Source organism: Panthera onca, chromosome C2 (assembly GCF_046562875.1).
Source record: "Panthera onca isolate mPanOnc1 chromosome C2, mPanOnc1 haplotype 2, whole genome shotgun sequence".
Taxonomy (NCBI): domain Eukaryota; kingdom Metazoa; phylum Chordata; class Mammalia; order Carnivora; family Felidae; genus Panthera; species Panthera onca.
In genome coordinates this window covers 73,891,413-73,913,372 of record NC_138347.1, presented here as the reverse complement: position 1 = coordinate 73,913,372, position 21,960 = coordinate 73,891,413, and the positions used below count along the sequence as shown (strand labels likewise).

The following is a 21,960-nucleotide window of genomic DNA, read 5'->3' as shown; positions in this document are numbered from 1 at the left end:
TCCACTTTGTCCACACCCTCCTCACAGGTCCCCTCCTTGTTGCATTCTCAGTAGGATTTGGGGTCCCCGCCCTCTTCCACTCCCAGACCCACTGTATCAGCAATACGTGAGAATCTATATGATAAACAGACCAACCTGATGATTCGGCTGTGCACAGAGTCTGGTAATCATCGAGTCAGCTGATCTCAAAGGACGGATTTAGCTCCAATATTTTAGGATCAAAATGTTCTGGGGGATGGCAGCCTCTGGGGAATAAGCGCACAGCCATTTGCACAGGTGGGTATTAATAACCATTAGGTGTCAGTCTTCTTATTTCAGTGATTCTCTGCCTTGGCTGCTTATTAGAATCACACGTGCGGTTTGTAAAAATTGCACATGACGTGATTTCGAAGCAGACAGTAGATGTGTGGGGTTTTGCCCTCTTCTCTAGGAAACAAAAAAGTGCCTGAGGATCCCTGGCCGTGGTTCCACCACAAGGGCACGTGCTGGCACGTGGTATTAATCTCTTGGGGAATCTTCCTAATGAGGGTCAGTCACTTGGCACCACAGAGGACAGACAGCCTTCTTAACAAAATGGGGTGTGGGGCCCCAGGACTCACCCTGGTAACTTCCTTCAAAGAGTAGCCTCACTGGGGAAAGGGATACGCTCAGATCCTTAGACTCCAAGACGGTGACAGAAAAGCTGCGGGCACAGGGTGGGTCTCTGTGGGGAAGAGAGTGAAGATTCAGGTTTCGCCAGCTGGAGGGGCTGGAACCAGTCTGACTCAGCCTTGCTCAGCTAGCTGGTCTCCCGGGGAAGAGGCTGTGTAGGTGAACTGCTATTTTAGGAGACCAAGTCAGGGTACCCTTGGCCATGATTAGGAAAGGGGGAGGCTGCTGTCCCTTCTTCCAAGGGCCCCAGCTGGGCCTGAAAGGCTGTAGGGAGCAGGGGGCACGCACCAGCTGAGAACCGAGGGGATCGGTGTCCAACAGTGACACCATGAGGCAGCGAGAGATCACAGCAGAAGTAATGGTAACTGCTAACCTTTCTTAAGTGTTGTTTGCCCAGCATTGAATTCAGTGCCTTGCACTTATTCATTGATTTAATAACATTCAGTATCAGTTCTGGGAGGGAGTCACGACCACTTCTATTGCGCGGAGAAGGAAACCGAGGCATGGAGGTTATACGGAGAACAGCTGCTAGGCTGTGAACCAGAGAGTCTGGCTCCAGAGCCCACCCCCCTAACAACAGGCTGGCCCAGCTGCCTCTACAGCCACAGCCATCATTTACTGAGTGCTCACTGTGTGCTCTTGTGTGCTCCGTGCTCCCTTAGTCTTCACTGCCATCTTATGAAGTAAGGACTGTTTTTATTCCCATTTCGCAGATGGGGAAAGTGGGGCATGGGGAAGATAGATAAGTAGTGGACCGTTCATCATCCGTCCTCTCTTCTCTGGGAATGGAGGCTGGAAGAATGCCACCTAACCCCATCGCAGCACCTTCACTTTTTGGACTATCTAAGCCTTTCGGGTTCTCAGTGAACTGAAGCAAGAGTTGGAGATCTTTACGAGGGGATGCTGAGCTTCCTGAAGTAAACCATGGGCAGTCTTTAGTGAGAGACTGGAGAAACAAAGTGGGTGTGACAATATCTCTACCTTGGATTTGTGAGAGCAGGCCATACCAATAACGGGGGGGGGGGGGGGAGGGGGGGTACTGTTCCAGATACACTGAATCAGAATATATAAAGGGTGGAGCCAGGAAACCTGAATTAAAACAACGAAAACCAACCACAGGTGATTCTAGGGCACAGCCAGCGTTAAGAATTACTCCCTTTATTTCACAGTGATGTTTTACAGCCCCCAGTGAGCAGGCAGCAGTGATTCCAGGAACTGTGGCTAGCTTTCACATCATCTCGCTTAGAAAGAAGCTGCCTGGGGTGCCTGCGTGGCTCAGTCAGTTAAGTGTCCAACTTTGGCTCAGGTCATGATCTCACAGTTTGTGAGTTCGAGCCCCGCATCACGTCAGGCTCTGTGCTGACAGCTCAGAGCCTGGAGTCTGCTTCAGATTCTGTGTCTCCTTCTCTCTCTCTGCCCCTCCCCCACTCCAGCATGCTCACTCACTCTCTCTCAAAAATAGATAAAAATAAAAAAAAAAAAAGATTCTTCCTCTCCCTCTGCCTACCTCAAAAAAAAAAAAAAAAAAAAGGAAGCTGCTTGTAGAAGCTGACCAGAGGGAAGGAGCTGGTTAAGGACTGGGGCAGAGAACCAAAGGCCATGGGACTCAAGACAGACCCGTATGCTTGTTTATACTCACCCCTCATCTTCTCTGTGTAGAAAGTCATTATCTGTTCTTCAAAGACAGGCTCAAGCATCTTATTCCTAGTGTAAACTTCCCCTGTCTGGCCACCACTCCTCTAGCCTTGCCCCCGCCAAAGGACCGCCCCTCTGTAAGCCCACAGCACAGGCCTCCCTTAGACCATGGCCCTCCTCTTCCGTTCTCTGTCAGCACCAGGCAAGACACTGCTCACATTCTCAACTGCATGTGATTCATGCACTGCCCCAGCCAGCAGGGTATCTGGGACAGAGAACCTCTCAGAAAGTGCTAGCTGAGTGAACACAAGGGAAAGGAAGAAGGGGAGATTAAAGACAGGAGATAGGGAAGACAAAAAGAGCCAAAGGGAACACCCTGGAGGGAGGATGGCTAGTGAAATCTGATTTAGTGCTGATTCCTCAAGCACATGTGACCTTTGCTCTGACCCATGGGACAGCCACTCCAGGCACTCACCTGGTCACCCCAGAACTGGGTAAGGTACAGAGACAGGAGAAGACGTTTATGATTTCACCACGAATCATTCCTTATCTCTGTTGATGCTTATAACAATTTTTTGAGATAATAACCTCATTTTACAGCTGAGAAAATGAAGGCTCGGAAAGCTAATAAACATGTCCAAGGTCATGTGGCTAGTGAGCAGAGGACAGATTCATCCAAATTCTTGGCTAGACAAAAGGAGTTCAGATTCTTAAGTTTGGAAGAGCCGTGGCATATCATCTGATCCAACTCTCTGGGCAATGGTGCATCTTTCCCAAAACCTATTCAAGGAGGGGTGATGGAGTTGGGTTGGAATAACTCTAGTGCCGGGGAGCTCCGTGCAACCACAGCAGCTGGGGCAGGCCCACGTGAATGTTCTCGCTTGCACTAAGTTACACTCTTCTCTGTAGCAGCTCAGTCCTCTCCTCCTGAAGGTCAAAGGCATTGCTCCCATTCCACTCTCCCAGTTCTGCTCTACCTCACATGAGACCCCAAGGTCCACAGCTCGGACTAAGGAGGAGGCCCTGCTTCCCCTCCAGTGCAGCACAATGACCCACACTCCCAGTGTTCGCTCAGCTACTCACTAGCTCGGGACAGCGTGGATGAGTCACCACCTGTCTATGGGGATCTATTTCCTGGGTAAGGTATCCCAAAGCAGTGACATCTTCTGCTACTCTTTCTTTGCCCAGGAGAAAGTGAGCATCTCAAAGTATCTCACTCCTGCCTCCTCAGAGGTTCAAAGGGGCTTTACTCACACAATTTCACAATACAAATGTACTCAAGGCCCAACTCACTTTGGACCCCTAAGGGGGGGGGGGGAGGAGAGAAGCTATAAAACAAACTACTTCATTCCTATAAGGTAATGATGATGACCAACATTTTACTGGCCTTTAGGAGTTGAAAAGGCCTTTCATGGTTTGTTTTCAGGTTTTGTGGCCCACCGATAAGGCAGGTAGGAGAGGAATGAACTTTCTTGTGAACAAGAATAGCAGGAATCAGTCTCACAGCTGGGGAGTGGTGAGACTGGGATTCACCACCAGGCCTTCTGGGTCCAAGATCAATGACTCCCCCCCGAGGCCCTCTGGAGACCATCCAGGTGCCCACAGCGCCAGGCACGCAGTCCTGTGGCTCACAGGCCTGAGTGGCGGCTGCTCTCGCTGGGTTTGATGCAGCACTTCTGAGCCTGGCGCTTATTGTGAACTATCTTATCTCAATAGGAAAAGGCAATTCAGGGGAAGAATTTCCTTGTCACGGTGCTCTGGGCTCTCCATTGTCCAGCTTTCTTAGCCCTGGTTCATCCCCTGGGTCTGACCATTACTCATATCCCTGGAGGCGCCTTATCAGGGCTGTCTAAGATATAGGACCTATTTTTTATTCAGTACCAGACAAACTGGAATCTGTCCATCTTTTGTGTCCTGACATCATCCCACAATTAGCCCGCTCTGAATCCAGCCACACTGGAAAGCTGCTTGAAAAGCAGCCTGCAGTAATCTGGTTGGTTCCTTCGCAAAGCCCTAAGGTTTCAGGGTCCTCCACTGGCGAGTATGATGAAAAGCCGTCTCCTGGTGGAGCTGACTGTGAGGGTCTTTATTCCTGTACCTTCTCCCCAACTTTTTACTCGGGAAAACTTCAAACCTACAGAAAATTTGAAAGAATCATCTAACGAACATACCTACTGTTCACCGAGATTCACTAGCTGTTCATTTCATCTTTCACTTTATCTCTTTCTTTCCATATACATACACACCTGAAAAATATATATTCCTCACCTGCCTCAAGCCACTGAAAAGTTGCTGAGTCATAATGCTTCTCTCCTAAGTAGTGTGGCATGTGTATCCTAAGAATAGGGCATTCTCATTTGCAACTATGTGGATGGAACTGGAGGGTATTATGCTAAGTGAAATTAGTCAGAGAAAGACAAATATCATATGACTTCACTCATATGAGGACAAAACAGATGAACATAATGGAAGGGAAGCAAAAATAATATAAAAACAGGGAGGTGGGACAAAGCATAAGAGACTCATAAATATGGAGAACAAACTGAGGGTTACTCGAGGTGTTGTGGGAGGGGGGATGGGCTATATGGGTAAGGGGCATTAAGGAATCTACTCCTGAAATCATTGTTGCACTATATGCTAACTTGGATATTAATTAAAAAATAAATAATTAAAAAAAAGAATAGGGTGTTCTCCTATACAACCTAACACTATTATCACTCTCAAAAAAAAAAAAAAATGAAACAATGTTAGCTAATATGCTGTACGTATTGAAATTTCCTCAATTGCCCCAATAATGCCTATATAGTGTCCCATCCCTCCCTTCAGACTCCTTTATACCAGTACAGCTTTCTAGTTCTTTTGTTTGGTTGTTTTTTGTTTTGTTTTGTTTTGTTTTTGTCCTTCATGACATCTAAAAAAACCCAAGGTAGTTGTTTTGCAGAATGTCCCACAATTTGGATTTGTCTGATTGTTTCCTCAAAAGTATATACAGGTTCCAATCAAAATACTGGACAAGACTATTTCACAGGTGATGTTGTATCCTGTTCAGGATATTGCACCAGGAGGGAAATGATGCCAAATTGTCTCATTTTGGTGATGTGAATGTGATTACTCGGTCAAGGTAACATCCTCCAGATTTTACCATTGTAAAGAAACCCATTTCTGCTTGTAATTCATAATTTGTGGGGTGATATTTGAGACCCTGTGAATATTCCCAATAACCTTCCACCTGATGCTTTTAGCATTTATTGAGATACTTGCCTATCAATTATTATTATGGCAGATCACTTTGTCTTTACCTAATTAAAAAAAAATACATACTCACTACAGAAAAGGTGTAAAATACCAAAAAGTATAAAGGAAATATAATTTCTACATATACAGAGAGAACAAGATAAAAATGCATGCACAACACACAGTACAGTTACACATGAATTTCCCCTTTTCCTAATGTTTATGCAGATTTTGGGGGGGTAGCATATATTCATTTACAACTTTCTTTAGTTTATTTTGTCTAATTATATAATAGATATATACTAATTGAAAAAGTCTAAAAAGAACAAAAAAGCATTAAAAATTATAAAATTCATAAACATATCCCGGGCAAAGTTGTGCATACATTTTCTTTTCCATATGCCTCTTTTTTTATTTATACTAAGAACTCTGAAAAAGTTCTGTCCTTTTAACTTTCCTGCCCTGCCTTTAAATAGCAACTAGGCTGTCATATTTTCCCAGGGGCTCTCTCCTGCTTACTTTCCTCAGTTTGGGAGTACTTACTATCTGGTCTCCCATTACATTACCTTTATCTGGTCTTGGGGGACATACTTGGCAATGAGCTGGATGGGAACAACAGCATCTGCTTGAGCCACAGGGTTTCTCTTGAAACAAGGATGTTTATGCTGCAAACGTTAAAGGAAAGGGAATTTAGGGGGAGATATTTTTTAGTTGGGGGTGTATTTAACTGCTTCCACAGTGGAGAAGCCACTACTACAAGAATTCACATCATCCCTTTGCAATGGAAAGACTAAGAATGACTGATAAGGCTCTTCTGATCTTACTAGTGAATGATGTTCTTAAAATAATTGCTAAAAAGGGGGGACCTGTGTGGCTTAGTCGGTTAGGCACCTGACTCTTGGTTTTTCACTCAGGTCATGATCTCACGTCATGATCTCACGGTTTGTAAGTTTGAGCCCTATTGGGCTCCATGCTGATGGTGCAGAGCCTGCTTGGGATTCACTCTCTCCCTCTCTCTCTCAAAATAAATAAACCTAAAATTTTTTTTTAATTGCTAAAAAACCCAAAATAGCTCCTAACAGTGGCACACTGTCCTGTGTTCTACTACTTTTGTTACTTGAAATTGTCTTTTGTTAAGTTTTTATGTTAACCGTGTTAGAACTGGGAATTCTTGGGGCACCTGGGTGGCTCAGCTGGTTAAGCATCCAGCTCTTGGTTTTGTCTCAGGTCATGATCTCACTGTGAGACTGAGCCCTGTAGGATTCTCTCTCTCTCCTTTGTCCCTGCCCCTCTCCTTGCTTGCACATAGGCCGCTCTCTCTCTCTCAAAATAAATAAATAAGCATTTAAAAAAAAAAAAAAAAAGGTAAAACTGGTAGGAAGGACGGGAGGGAGGAATTGAAAATGGAAGGAAGAAAGGTGGAGGGGATGAGCAGGGCATTGTTACTTTTCTTCATAAACTTTTTGTTACAACCTGCTTCTTTTTTAAAAAACTGTGTATCTGCACTACCTTTCTTTCAAAAAATATGTGTATTTAAAAACAAAGATGAGAGTGACTTACAGTACACCATAAAGGACGTCGAGTGGCCTCAACTACGCTAGGTACGGTAGAATAATCTTAGAGGCATCCCTTTAAAACGCAAGCCGGGCGACTGGCACACCAGCCGCCGCTCAAGCCGACTCTCCCGACCGCAGCCAGCCCGCGAGGCGGGAACCTGCGCGCCGCGCGGTGGGTGTAGAGTGCGCATGCGCCAGACCGCCCAGTTCCTCTCCTCCCGGAAGTGCCCGGCGGGTGGTTTGAGTGGACCGCTGGACGCCGAGGGGTTGGCGGCTTCCCCGGGAAAGAGGTCCGCCGATAGGAACCGGGGTTAAGTTCTGGCAGGGCCAGCAGCGGTCCCGCACCTCCCCTCGTAGTCCTACGTTGCTTGAAGAGGGGCCAGCGCACCTGAACCCCATAGGGACTAAGCCCTGCTGCAGTCACAGCTGCAGACACTGAGGACCCGGAAAGGAAGAGCAGGGAACCTCTGTCGTCAATGCCGGCAGCTGGTGGAAAATTTCCAACGGAATGGGGGTGGGGGTATGATGAGTTCTCCAAGCAATGGATTAATTTGAAGTGAATCTGAAGGCACTTCAAGTGAACGCGCTGTTGAAGTGTCCAGCCCCAGAGGAGCAGTCCTGGATGCCTGGTGCTTGTTTAGCTTTCAGAGTTTGGTAAGGAAAAAGCAGATCAGATGTTCTCTAAGTCATTTGATTTAGCACCGCTTCTTGAACTTCTTTCTTGTTTAAGGTCGTCCCTCTCACCTGATGGTGACCTTTGGGGTAATATCACACAGGATGTGTAAACTTGAAAAAGATCTTTGTCAACATTGCATTATAGCTTGGCTTGTTTCAAGGCAGAGCGGTCTCTGCTAAAGCATCACCCTGAACTTGGGGAAAGGGGAACAATGAACAGTGTAAAGTCGGAGAGAGTAGAGCAATGCCCTCATGGTTGAAAAATGCGGAGGATGATCAAGTAGGCACTGAAAAAGAAGTGGACAGAATCTTGGAAATATTTAGAAGTCAGTCTTGAGACACTCCTAAGACATCTCTAGCCTTTTCCTCAGTGATTGATACAGATCCCTTTTCTTGCACTGTGGAAAATATTTTTCATATATCCTTCAATATGAGAGATGGTTTAGCAAGAGTGAGCCTTGAGCCTGCCAATAATAGAGGCTCTTAGTATTAATAAACTAAATGAAGTCACCAGAATCCCCAAGTTTGGAAACAAGGTGTTAATAGTTTTTGGTTTTCAGTACTGGAAGGAACCTGCAAATAATAATAATTTTTTCTTTTTTAATTTTTAGAGAGTGCATGAGCGGGGGATAGGAGCAGAGGGGGACACACACACACACACACACACACACACACATAGAATATTAAGCAGTCACCATGCTCAGTGTTGAGCTTGATGTGGGGCTCGATCCCATGACCCTGGGATCATGACTTTAGCCGAAATCAAGGGTCAAGTGCTCAACTGACTGAGCCATCCAGGTACCATGGAATCTGCAAAATTTTTAAATGTCAAATGCTGTGATCTCTTCGTGTTCTAGCATAGACAGATTTTATCTTAATTGGATAGCAAAACTCAAACAAAAGTATATATTATATAATGAAATCTATTTTCACAATAAATCTGAAATTTGTCTTTATGTTTTAATATCTTTTTGAGAGTTTATAAAAATGCCAATCTTCTGTGGGAAACAAACTCACTGGCATATTCATAAAAGGGAATACAGGAAAGAAATCTGGCCTAACTTCCGTTTTACAAATGAGGAAACTGTGACCCAGAAAGGGAAATGACCAGGATCACACTTAATCAGATTTGGGAGCTAGAGCCCAGCCCTGCTACTTGGCTGAGTGCCTCTCCTTACTCTGTAGGAGGAGTTCATACCCCATTGTGACAAACATGATGTGAGTGTGGCATCAGATGTTGTTCAAAGATCTCTTCCTCATGCTAAAGTACTGGCGGAGATAAGGAGACAGTGGTTCTTCAGGGTCTAGACAGGACTTTAAGAAAGTCTTAGTGATCAGAACTCTCCCTAAAGGATACAGACTTCTTTGGAATAGAAAATGGTGAAATCTTTTTTGGAAGGGGAGGAGCTTAAGTAAGGGCTAGCTAGTCAATTCTTAGGATTGTTAAAGGGATTCAAACTGCTGAAGTCCCTTCTATCTGTGGAGCTGCTATTTTGGGTTACTCACTGCCTTTCAGCACATAAATGGCCAGGAAGTATAGGGAGGAAGGGAACCAATCCCTCTTCAAGGTCTTCCTTTGAGTCAGGTATTGTGTTATGCATTTCATATATGTTGATTTACTTAGTGTTCACAACAAGCTTTGTAGATAGGTATTATTCTCAGTCTACCTCAGGTCACAAAGGTTAGGTGACCTGCTCCAAGCCACGCAGATAACAGGCAGCACCACTGAGACCATACTACACCATCTCTCATATCCGGATGAGTGGGCAGTTTGTCCCCTGTGTAGGTTACCCCTTGGCGAGTCTTCAGAGCAAGGAATTCCCATATCCTTCCAGTGTGACTAACAGTGCGGATGAAGCTACAGTGGGGGCCTGGGGCAGGGACACTCCTACTAGGAGAAAGGCATTTTGGCTGGCACCTCTTCACAGAGGCTCCAGGGTTCCAGAGCTTTGCATAACAGGCACGTTCTCGTTGAACAATGAGACCAAACTTTGCTTCCAACATTTTCAGTTTAATAGTTCACTCTGGGTGAAGAGACCTGGGATTCAGCTTTGAGGCAGGATTGGACCACAGCCATAGGAACTGGTTTGTGAAGGAAGCCTGGGATGATGGGATCTAGGGAGACAGACGGCATCTGGGGCTCAAGTAGTTTGTGCTGCTCGATCAGCAAGACTGTTTTGACGTTCTTGGGTAAGTGGCCACTTCCATCAGGATCCAGCCAGTTTCTGATGCTCCAGGGAGCACGGGCCAGCCTCCCCTTGAGAGAGGGAGGCTGTGCTACAGGCAGACTCCAGAGAGGATATCCTGCCCCTGTGCCTTATCTTTCTAAAGTTGAGCCCTCCTCCTGCCCTGCTGTTATCACTCAGATTAAATGTTCTCCATGTTCCTACTGTATCCATGACTACATTTCTGCTTCCTGAAAAGTTGTGGCCATAGGTAGAAAAGCCTCACCAACCAGGTGTGGCCTACCTGAGGCATGTCCATCGCCTTCCTACTCTGGTATCAGTCATGGCTACCAATTAGCCACAGTTTTAAGTGCCAGCTCCCTAGGCTCCACGGTCTGGTTCCTTGCCAGCCTCTTCACCTTTTAGCCACTGTTGCACCACCCATTCTGGCCACATCAGACTCATCCTTCCTTGACGAGATTCCATCCTTCCTGGTGTCCAATCCTCTGTAGGATTTCATCTGGAATGCTCTCCCCACCCCATCCCCCACTCAAATCTTCATCTTCTCTCAAAGAACAGCTTCTGTGGTTAAGTTAACAAAGCAAAACTGGCTTTAGCAAACTCCATTACAAGACACCCAGGGATCAAAGCAGTTGGATAAAGGGGATAGAGTTCACTTCCAGCTTAGAAGGCACTCAGAGGATTAGTATCTCCACAGAGATCTATGGAACCAATCTGCTTCCCTGAGGCACTCTCTTCGTTGTGCTGGGATCTGCACTACTCCTTTGGAGAAAACTGGGCAGCTGTGTGACTGAGTCACACAGGCTGCCAGGGGCCATCCTGGAGCAGAGCTGTGTTTCTCGGCATGTCTCCCAGTTCCCCTTGTGGCTGGCTTTTGTGGCCGTGCTGGGATTCAGACATCTCTGTACTACACAGTGAGATGCCTCAACTCACTCAATCATGATTTATTCACTCCAGTGTTCCTCCCACCTTGGCCCCATTCCCTCCCTCTTTACCCCCTCCCATGATCACAGTATCAAAATAATCCTAAAACGGGATTGCTGTGCTTGAATTTGACACCTCCCACCATGCCTCCCACCCTCCACATGCTTTCATGTTAGCTCCTGAAGCAGACAGTCCCCCTCACCTGCAAACCCTGCCCAGCACACACCTTGCCAAGTTGGAGCAGGGGCTGGTATCTAAGGCAATTTGTTTTGCTTGCCCTTGCAACACCACCAATCTTATAAATTCCTGGTTGACCAAGAAGTCCTACCTCTAGCTTCCAGAAGAAAACCCAAGTGGGTGACTGGAAGGGCAGGAGCCAGGTCCCATTAATACCAGGGATCATGTCTCAGATCTCCAGCACATGTTCCCACCCCTCTCGTCTCCTGGGCTTAGCCAGGTCTTGCAGAATGAGGCTGTACTGAGATCCAAACACATCAGCTATTTGTTAGATGTTCCTGTCACCTAGCAGATATTGAGAGTATGGCTGAATCTGAAGGGAAAGGGAAGAGCAGGTCCAATGCCCTTTAGATGAAGGTTTCTACTTCGAAGCAAGAGTGGTCTGTGAACTTCTGATCTTCAAAACAAACCACATGCCCGGGTCTGTCCACAGGACCCAAGGTCTTAGCTCCATTCTGAGCTGTGATGCAGACCAACCTAGCTCAGTGACAGCTCCTGGTTCTTTGCTTTCACGGGCAGCCTCTGTGGAAGCTTAAATTCCCGCCATGGGTGTCACTGCAGGTTGATCCCTGCTCAGTTCCTGATACAGGCTTGACTAAGGGCTCTGAGCTGATGGGCTTGCTCCAGGTGTTACTCATCAGATGTCAAGACCACTGGCCCCATGGAGCACCTGTGCACCTGGGATCTGAGCATCTCCATGTTGTCTTTGTTCCCTTCAAGATTTACATCTTCAGGGTCCCACTGTGGAGAAAAGACACAAATGGTACCTTGGTGGAACAGACTCTTCCCATCTCTTACAATGCCCCACCCCAAACAATAGCTCCAGTCCTGGTTCTCATGACCCAGGCACAGACAAGGAGAAATAAGGACAGGTTAATCAGGCCTAATGGGACAAGTGTAAGTTTAAATCAAGGAATTAATGGACAGCCACCCTGAACAGACCAGCCCCACTTCCCTTCCTACCCCCCTTTTCTACCTCTACTCTAGTGAGACTGAGTTATGTTCCTTTTATCCTGAGACTTCCCACCTCCATGCCTAACTCATTCCTGGAATAGACCAGGCAAATTCAACCCTTTCTTTACGGCCCAGGTAAGTACCTCCTCTTCCAGGAAGCTTACTCTGACTGCTTTCACCCATTGAGCTCACCCCCTTCTGTGTACTGCCCATACCCTTCATTTGCAGCTGAACATGCACAGCCCTGCCCTTTCTCTGGGCACCACCTTGTCCTTCCAGGGAAATGATGAGCTTCTTAAGAGCAGGGCACCAGTTTGCCCTTGCTACCTGCCCCTCCTCCCACCATGCATTTCCTGTTAACTTGAGGCTCAGCAGACTTGTCCAAAACACTTAAAGCTTGATTCAGAATGGTGGTCACTGGCAGAGAATATTTCATTACTCTGATTCAGACAAGTGTGGCAAAGGTTAGGAATAAAAGGTTAAAAACAGAGAAGCAGTCATAGCATTGAGGACACTGTTTGCAAAGTCCTCCTATTGTTCTCATGTGACAAATGACAGAGAGAACTTTGCACGTGGCCAAGAGCAGGGAATCCTTGGTGAGTCTAGCCATGGGGGCAAGTGGGGGTTGGACTCAAATCCTCTTTCTGCCACTAACTTGCTTTCTCTTTCTTGGGCCTCACAGTTTCTCCAGGGGTAACCTGGCGTGTTGGATCAGTAACTACATATGATCTCTTTAGTTTCTGAGTTTCTATGACTAATGATTCTGAATGACAAGGTTACATTTGACATTATTAAAAGACCCAGGAAATAATATAGGAAAGGATGTGTTAGCCTAGACCTGACTATCTGTTTGGACAAGAAAACATAGCCAGTCGTGGACATGCTCTCCACGAAAAACACTCCACCAGCAGCTCAAACTTAAGCTGAATAAAACAGCCCAGTCCTTAGGGGTCCTGGATAAGGTCTGCAAGGCTCCCTGAGCCACTCTGGGCATCACTGAGAGAAATGCCCCCACCATGCCAGTTGTAAAATACAAAATGTGGCTTTGTTTTGAAAAGAAAGGAAGAGCCCAATTCAATTAGTGATTTACTGATAACTGAGTTCTACTACTTGCTGATTAAAAATAGTATCATGTTGGGGCACCTGGGTGGCTCAGTCAGTTAAGTGTCTAACTTCGGCTCAGGTCATGATCTCATGATTTGTGAGTTCAAACCCGGCATTGGGCTCTGTGCTGACAGCTCAGAGCCTGGAGCCTGTGTCTCCCTCTCTCTGCCCCTCCCCCGCTCACTCTGACTCTTTCCCTCTCAAAAATAAATAAACATTAAAAAATAATAATTTGAAAAATAGCATCATGTTAAAACAGCCACCTCATCCCCAGTGACCCTGCAGGCCAGGGACTAAGCTGATTGGGTTGGTGCTGCTCGACCCCCAGTACCTGTTTGGGGCTCTGCCAGCCCCTCCAGTGTTAACTTCTTATTTACTTGTGGTTGCAGACTTGGGGGAACAGCAAGCAAATCCCAAGTTAAAGAGTCCCCCTGGCCCTTCAGCCTCCGTGGTACAGATGCCCAGCAGTGGAAATAGGGGCCTGTTCCATTCTTTGAGGATGGATAGTATGCTTTTCAATATATGCTGTTTCCAAGCTGAGGCCCATGTTCTAGATCACAGTTCTCTGAGTGTGCTATGGATCAACCTCACCAGAAGCAGCCAGGATGCTCATTAGGAAGGGTGATGCCAGGCATCCTAGACCCTATCTGGTTTGGGAACTAAGGTTTAACATTTTACCAAGCTCCTTGCATGATTTTTAGCTGCCCTGATATTTCAGAACCCTGGCTCCAGCTCCTGAAATGGCGTCTTAAGAGTTGTTCTTGCTACTTACTCCTGACCAATTCAGCTGCGGGAAAACAGAGCCACTTTGATCAAGTGCACTCTTTGAAGTGGGTTAAGCCTTTGAAAGCATCTTAAATCTCTTTCTTCTGAATCCCCAGAATAACGTGTTTCAAAATCTCACTTTAAGCAATAAAAAAACATTGCTGGAATCCAGGCATAAAGAAAATTTGAGCAAAAGATGATCTTACCAGAAATAATCCTGGGAGACGACATGCACAGGTGTTTGTCATAAAACATGTGCTTATCTGTCCCTCGCAGGCAAGGGTGGCGGGGAGACAGCTGCCAGCTGCCCAAGGTGACAGTGTTGGGGAATGGTTATCTCCACCCCTGCAGCCACCCCCAGCACCGCCACCCGTGGTAACCTGCAGCTACTCCACTTGTCCATGGACCTTTGTTCCAAACCATGCTTCTCCTTGGGTTACACATCTTCGGAGTCCCTACCAGATGGTTTGGGCACAGCAGAAAGAACTCTGAACTGAGAGAGCCTGGAAAATCCCCTGATCCTCTGACTCGCCTCCGTTTTCATTCTTTCTTTAACTAAAGGAATGTGGCATGGGCCCGGCCATCCAAGGGGGGGAGATAACAAAAACAGGAAATGGAATCAAGCCACAGGATGTCCCTTCTGGAATAGAGTATGATTGTCCATACCTGCTCCAAGTTTAAGGCTTCCCAATACTTCTGCTGCAGAATAAAAAAAAGAGATGGAAAAAAAAGTGTTGGAAGGATTTTGCCAGCAGAGCAGAGCAGAGCTCAGCTCAGCACCAGCACTGTCTGCTTGGTGAGCGAGGAGGCAGGCCCTTCAGTGATCTGGAGGCAGAGGAAAAGCTGACTTCAGCAAGCAGAAAGGCAGCAGCTATGGTGGCTACAATTTAGCTAAATGATCAACAGGATAATTGTGATAATTATGAAGGGCTGCAGGTCCTTGGAAAAATTATACAGATTTAAAAATTACTATTATTAGGAATTATTATCAGGCATAATAATAAATCTTCCATTTATTAACCACATGGCTGAGATGAGTCAACTCAAACCCATAAAACTAAAAGAGATGCAAATAAAATCCCCACCTCAAAAATACAGGACATTTGCTACCAGCCAAGATTCACTTTTAATCAGCCTTTACTGCATGGGTGGTTCCACCCCAAGGCTCAAACATGTCTGACTTGGGTTCTTGAAGGGTGGTGTGACGGTCCTCTCTGGTTCATCTGGCACCTCACGCAGTGCCTGGGAGACGTGTGTTTCTGACATAGAGCGCTTATGAACCTACAGACGTCTGTCGTACCGATCTCTCAATGTCTGTCAAATTGAATAGCTGCCAACCTGCACAGTCCACAGGACTTGCCATTGTCTCACATTAAGACAAATCCTCCGGCACAAAAACAGACACTCAGATCAATGGAACAGAGGAGAGAACCCAGAAATGGACCCACAAACATGGCGAACTCATCTTTGACAAAGCAGGAAAGAATATCCAATGGAATAGACAGTCTCTTCAGCAAGTGGTGCTGGGAAAACTGGACAGCGACATGCAGAAGAATGAACCTGGACCACCTGCTTACACCAGACACAAAAATAAACTCAAAATGGATGAAAGACCTCAATGTAAGACAGGAAGCCATCAAAATCCTCGAGGAGAAAGCAGGCTAAAACCTCTTTGATCTTGGCGGCAGCAACTTCTTACTCAACACGTCTCCAGAGGCAAGGGAAACAAAAGCAAAAATGAACTACTGGGACCTCATCAAAATAAAAAGCTTCTGCACAGCGAAGGAAATAGCAAAACTAAGAGGCAACTGATGGAATGGGAGAAGATATTTGCAAATGACATATCAGATAAAGGGTTAGTATCCAAAATCTATAAAGAACTTATCAAACTCAACACCCAAAACACAAAAAATCCAGTGAATAAATGGGCAAAAGACATGAATAGACACTTCTCCAAAGAAGACATCTAGACGGCAAACCGACACATGAAAAAATGCTCAACATCACTCATCATCCAGGAAGCACAAATCAAAACCACAATGAGATACCACCTCATACCTGTCAGAATGGCTAACATTAATAACTCAGGCAACAACAGATGTTGGTAAGGATGCGGGGAGAGAGGATCTCTTTTGCACTGCTGGTGGGAATGCAAACCAATGCAGCCACTCTGGAAAACAGTATAGAGGTTCCTCAAAAAAATTAAAAATAGAACTACCCTATGACCCAGCAATTGCACTACTAGGTATTTATCCAAGGGACACAGTTGTGCTATTTTGAAGGGACACATGCACCCCCGTGTTTATAGCAGCACTATCAACAATAGTCAAAGTATGGAAAGAGCCCAATGTCCATCGATGGATGAATGGATAAAGAAGATGTGGTATTTATATACAATGGAGTATTACCTGGCAATCAAAAAGAATGAAATCTTGCCATTTGCTACTATGCGGATGGAACTAGAGGGTATTATGTGAAGCGAAATTAGTTAGAGAAAGACAAATATCATATGACTTCACTCATATGAGGACTTTAAGACACAGAACAGATGAACACAAGGGAAGGGAAGCAAAAATAATATAAAAACTGGGAGGGGGACAAAACATAAGAGACTCTTAAATATGGAGAACAGAGGATTACCAGAGGGGTTGTGGGAGGGAGGATGGGCAAAATGGGTAAGGGGCATTAAGGAATCTACTCCTGAAATCATTGTTGCACTATATGCTAACTAATTTGGATGTAAATTTTAAAAATTTTTTAAAAAGCCTCTACTGTTCAATTATTTTAAATTTCCATTTAAAAGATTTGTTTTAAATGTAAAATATTTTTAATAATTATTTTCTAATTAAAAATCCAACACTTTTTAAAAAATTTTTTTTAACATTTATTCATTTTTGAGAGGGAGACAGAGCATGAATGGGGGAAGGGCAGAGAGTGAGAGAGAGAGAGAGAGAGAGACAGAATCTGAAGCAGAATCCAGGCTCTGAGCTGTCAGCACAGACGTGGGGCTCAAACTCACGAACCATGGGATCATGACCTGAGCCGAAGTCGGACACTTAACTGACTGAGCCACCCAGGTACCCCAAATCCAACACTTTAAAAAAAAGTAACCTGTATGTCCAATGTGGGGCTCAAACTCACAACCCTGAGATCAAGAGTTTGCATGCTTTACCTACTGAGCCAGCCAGGTGCCCCTTAAATCTCCATTTTAAACAAGTTTTTAGGGGCACCTGGGTGGCTCAGTTGGTTGAGCATCGGACTCTTGATTTCAGCTTGGGTCATCATTTCATGGTTCGAGGGATCGAGCCCCTCATATAGCTCTGCACTGACAGCATGGAACCTGCTTGGGATTCTCTCTCCTTCTCTCTCTCTGCCCCCCTTCTGCTCATTCTCTCTCTCTCTTTCTCTCTCTCTCTCTCAGAATAAATAAACATTAAAAGTGCACCTGGGTGGCTCAGTCAGTTGAGCAACCTACTTGGGCTCAGGTCATGATCTCACGGTTTGCGGGTTCGAGCCCTGTGTTGGGCCTTGTGCTAACAGCTCAGAGCCTGGAGCCTGCTTTGGATTCTGTGTCTCCCTTTCTCTCTGCCCTTCCCTGCTCATTCTCTGTCTCTGTCTCTCTCTAAAAGATAAACATTAAAAAAGTATACATACAAATTTTTAATTGTACATTTTTCAGTCGTACATCAACAAAAGAATATCCAATGAACACCCATGGACATACCTTATCTTATTTGCTCTAGCTCCCCAATTTTTTATTTGTTTAAATATTTGTAAATAAATAATTTAATCTGTAAATATTTTAGTATGTCTCTCATAGATAAGGACATTTTTAAAAAGTGTTTATTTATTTATTTATTTATTTAGAGGGAGAGAGAGAGTGCAAGTAGGATAGGGGCAGAGAGAGAGGGAGAGAGAGAGAATCCCAAGCAGGCTCCGCACAGCAGAGCCGGATGCGGGGCTCAAACTCATGAACTGAGATCATGACCTGAGCTGCAATCAAGAGTTGGCAACTCAACTGACTGAGCCACCTATGTGCCCCATGGACATTTTTTAAAAAATCCTAAGAACAGTGCCATTATTAGACTTAACAAAATTAGTGATAATTCCATAGTATTCATCTTTTAATGACATCCTACTGGGGGAGGGAGACACAAACTGAAAAAAAAAAAACAAAACTACAGGACTAATTGGAAAAGATATGAAATCACAAAAAAATTACAGTTCTACACACACTGCAGACAGAAACGTTGGTGAGAACGTAGTGGTTGAAAAGTGAAGTAACTTTTACAAATGTAACCGAACTAAAGAGACAAAAGAAAAGATGCTAACTTTCACCTTTCTTTAGAAAATACAGATGTTCATGTAAAAACAGCGACAGTAATCTGATGTTACCACAGTGAGTAGCTGTTTTGTTTGTTAAAAAAATTATTAAATGCAATGTGCTATACTGAAAGAGAATAAGAATATTAATGGAAAAACTGGTGACATCCAAATAAAGTCTCTAGTTTAGATGATAGTAATGTACTAGTGTTAATTACTCAGTTTTGATATTAACATTATAAGAAAACAGGTGAAGGCACACAGGAACTTTCTGTACTACCTTTGCAACTTTTCTGTAAATATAAAATTATTTCAAAATAAAAAAACTTTATTTAAAGTCAAGCAAATAAATAAGCAAACAACTAAACAGGCTTACGTGTCCCTCAAATGGATTGATAAGAAACCTTGAAACTTCCTTTCCAAATCTTCAGCATCATAATCTAAAATTTAAGAACCCTGCCCTCTAGTGGAAGTAGGAGAAGTTCCTTTTTTAAGCCAACGATGATAATGTGCCTAAGGAGTGCAATTAACCCAAATCTTGGTAACTGAGATCTCTCTCCATGCCCGTAAAAGTAAAAATAAAATAACATTTTTCTAGTCCTTTCTTAATTTCAAGAGCAAAATGTGTTAATTTTTGTACAGATTTTTCTTCAAAAACAAAATGATTCTAGCCCATGAATTTTACCCCAAGAAAAAGCCTCCATGAACAGTTATTGATTAGCCCTCTGAAATACAGACACATACACACACAAACCAAAATGTGCCAATGGCTTTTCTCCCTTGAGTATTACCACAGATCTTTAAATTGTCTTTAGAACCATGATTCTATCACCTCCGTGAACCACACAGCACGTAATATTTCAACTCAGCTCATTTCTAAAGGCACACTTCTTTCTGCTTCTGAAACCAAGAAGCAACCTGTAGCCCCTGTTTACCAAGCACGCAGTATATTTTCCTTTGCTCCTGAAGGCTTTTAGGAAACCATTGAGGAAACAGGGTCACTTTCCAGGATTACATTTTAGACTGTGTCATCTTACATTTAGGGAGAAGCGACTTTTCCCAAGACTGGGGAGGTGACACGGTGTTGGACTCAGGACAGATCATAAAGTTTTTTGCTTCCTCTGACTATACAACGTTAAGACTGGCCAGGCACACACCAGCTACGATTCTCTCCCAGAATTCACTAAGTGGATTTCCTTTTGACCTGGAGCCTTACAGACTTTAAAACAATTACTGTATGCTTCAAAATTGCACCCTTCCTATTTCTCTAGTTCATTAAGCAGTTCCATAGCACTTACCCCAGATCGAGCAGGGATTCACCTCCCCACGTGTTCTTTCCTCCTCTCTACCTGCCCGAACTGCCCTCTCTGCCTGCCCTTCCTTCCCAGCTGTTGTGGGGAAGATGGAATGGGGGATGGGAAAATGCTTCACAGGCCATGAAGTCTGTATGCAAGAGCTGGGCTTCTATAGAAAGTGTCCCCCCCCCCCCAACACCCCCCTTGTTACTGGTGGCTCTGGGTCGTTTAACCGCTCAACCTCTCCTTGTTCGGGGCTGAACGGGCCCATTATAAACTGGATCAGCGAGAGAATTCTGACCTACAGCGGGCTGGTTTCTTTTACAAAGACGACAGACAGCTTCACGTCAGGGACATTCTGAGGCTGGGACAAAGGGGCCGAGACAGAGAAGTCCTGTGTATTAAAACAGTGGGCTGCAGGGTTAGGCAGGTGCACCTCCAAACTCCAGCCACAAAGAGAGACAAACACTGTATTTAGGTCAATTCCCAGTGGGAAGGCCTTGGCAGCCTTGGCTTTTATTCCTGATTTTTTTTTTAACCATTTTTTTCCAGTTTTATTGAGATAGAATTGACACATGTGACAAACAGTGTGTTCCTCACTGCAGTAAATGTTGTTCAGATGCTTCCCTGAAAAACCGAAGTGGTCTAGGGAAGGGCCAGAGTGGGCATGATCAAGTTTGATTCAGGAACACAGGACACTGAGAGGTGCCTGAGTGGCTCAGTTGGTCAAGTGTCTGACTTCAGCTCAGGCCCTGATCTCACAGTGCATGAGTTCAAGCCCCAAATCGGGCTCTCTGTTGTCAGCACTGACCTGACATCAGATCCTCTGTTCCCATCTCTCTCTGCCCCTCCCCCACTTGTTCTCTCTCTCTCTCTCTCTCTCTCTCTCTCTCTCTCTCCCAAAAATAAATAAACATTAAAAACAACAACAACGGGCGACGGTGTGGCTCAGTCGGTTAAGCGTCCGACTTCAGCTCAGGTCATGATCTCACTGCTCATGAGTTCGAGCCCCGCGTCGGGCTCTGTGCTGACAGCTCAGAGCCTGGAGCCTGCTTCTGATCCTATGTCTCCCCCTCTCTGTCTGCCCCTCTCCTGCTCACACTCTGTCTGTTTCTCTCAAAAATAAATAAACGTTAAAAAAATTAAAAATAAAATAATAAAAACAACAACAACAACCCCAAAACACAGGACACCCAGTAAACGTGAATTTCAGATCACAAATAATGTTTTAGAATAAGTGTGTCTATCTGAAATTCAAACTTCACTGTACATCTTGTGTTTTTTGTCTGCTAAATCTAGCAACTGTACTCAGGAATACAGGAAAGGCTTCCTGGAGGGAGCGGGATTTAGCCAGGGCCTTGAAAGGCGGGAGGAAAAGCAGAGGAACGCAGAGAAGAACTTGGGAGCTGGCCCAGGCCAGCAGGTGAAGTGTGCCGGACTTACACTATAAGCAGGAAGAAGCCACAAAGGCCTTAGGGCAGGGCAGGCATGGGGCGGGGGTCCAGTGTTGCAAGGATCCCGGCAGGACAGCAATGGAAGGAGGAGAATGGAGACAGGAGGCAGTTAGGAGTGCCTATGCTGGTCCCGGTGGAAGTGGAAGGCTCTTTCCTGGACTTCGGGGCCAGAGGAAGTTTTCCGTGGGCGGCAGCGAGGCAGACCCAGCAGCCCGAGTGGCTGTGCTATCATGATACTTTTAACAGGTTTGACTCTTGTTTTCCTGATGGAAGCCTTCCTACTTCTAGGAAGTGACTCGGCACTGCTAGCCTCTACTTGCGACCCCTCCACAAAGACACTCTTACACTTAAGGGCATGGTCACTTCAAGACGGCCCGGTCCCAAGCTGGGGTTGCAGGGTGAGCATCTATGGGAACAGTGCTCTTCACATCCCAACCTTGTCGGAGCCTTACCACCCTCCCTGCAGTCATCATCTCCACCTTCAGAGAAGGGCCAGAGGAATGAAGGAGTGCTGCCCAATTCCACAGCCTTAAGAGTGCATATCCGAGCCCACCCCCAGCCTGCTTCCCACGACGCTATGTGGAGCACCTCTGGAAGTCTTGCAAAGCACCAGTTGCACCCATTTGATCTTCCCAATCACCCTGCAACACAGGTAGGGCAAGTCTCAGGATACCTATGCACAGGAGAAGCTAAAACTCAGGAGGTCCAGTGCAGGCCCAAGGCTGCAGGTCAAAAGCCCCCGAGCCTGTGTGGTTCCTGGGTCAGGGCTGGGTCTCCTCCACAGCCTGTCTTCCTTTGGGGGCCTTCCGGGGAACCTCTCTGCTCACCCCGGGGAAACCAGGTAACTGACCACACATTTCAGGAAGTATTGTTTCTCACTGCCTCACTGCAGGTGGCGCCCCCCTCTGGGAAAGAACCAGATGCATGGAGGGTGTAAAACCACATCCTGGACTTGATTTTTTTTTAT

The 21,960-nt window shown here is 45.5% G+C and overlaps 1 protein-coding gene across 5 annotated transcripts in view; it reads right to left on the bottom strand.

The window, feature by feature from the left end:
• Nucleotides 1–9,512: 9,512 nt before the first annotated feature.
• TMEM44 (transmembrane protein 44) overlaps nucleotides 9,513–21,960 on the bottom strand; it is a 36,398-nt gene continuing 23,950 nt past the window's right edge. For 2 of the 5 annotated variants that reach the window (XM_060639575.3, XM_060639570.3), the window contains 2 exons: nucleotides 14,588–14,620; nucleotides 9,513–11,839 (listed from right to left, as the gene is read on the bottom strand). In XM_060639575.3, coding sequence (XP_060495558.2) covers nucleotides 11,729–11,839; nucleotides 14,588–14,620 — 144 coding nt within the window. In that variant the 3' untranslated portion in view covers nucleotides 9,513–11,728. The remainder of the gene's footprint in view (nucleotides 11,840–14,587; nucleotides 14,621–21,960) is intronic. The other 3 variants (XM_060639573.3, XM_060639571.3, XM_060639574.3) reach the window with 3 other exon arrangements.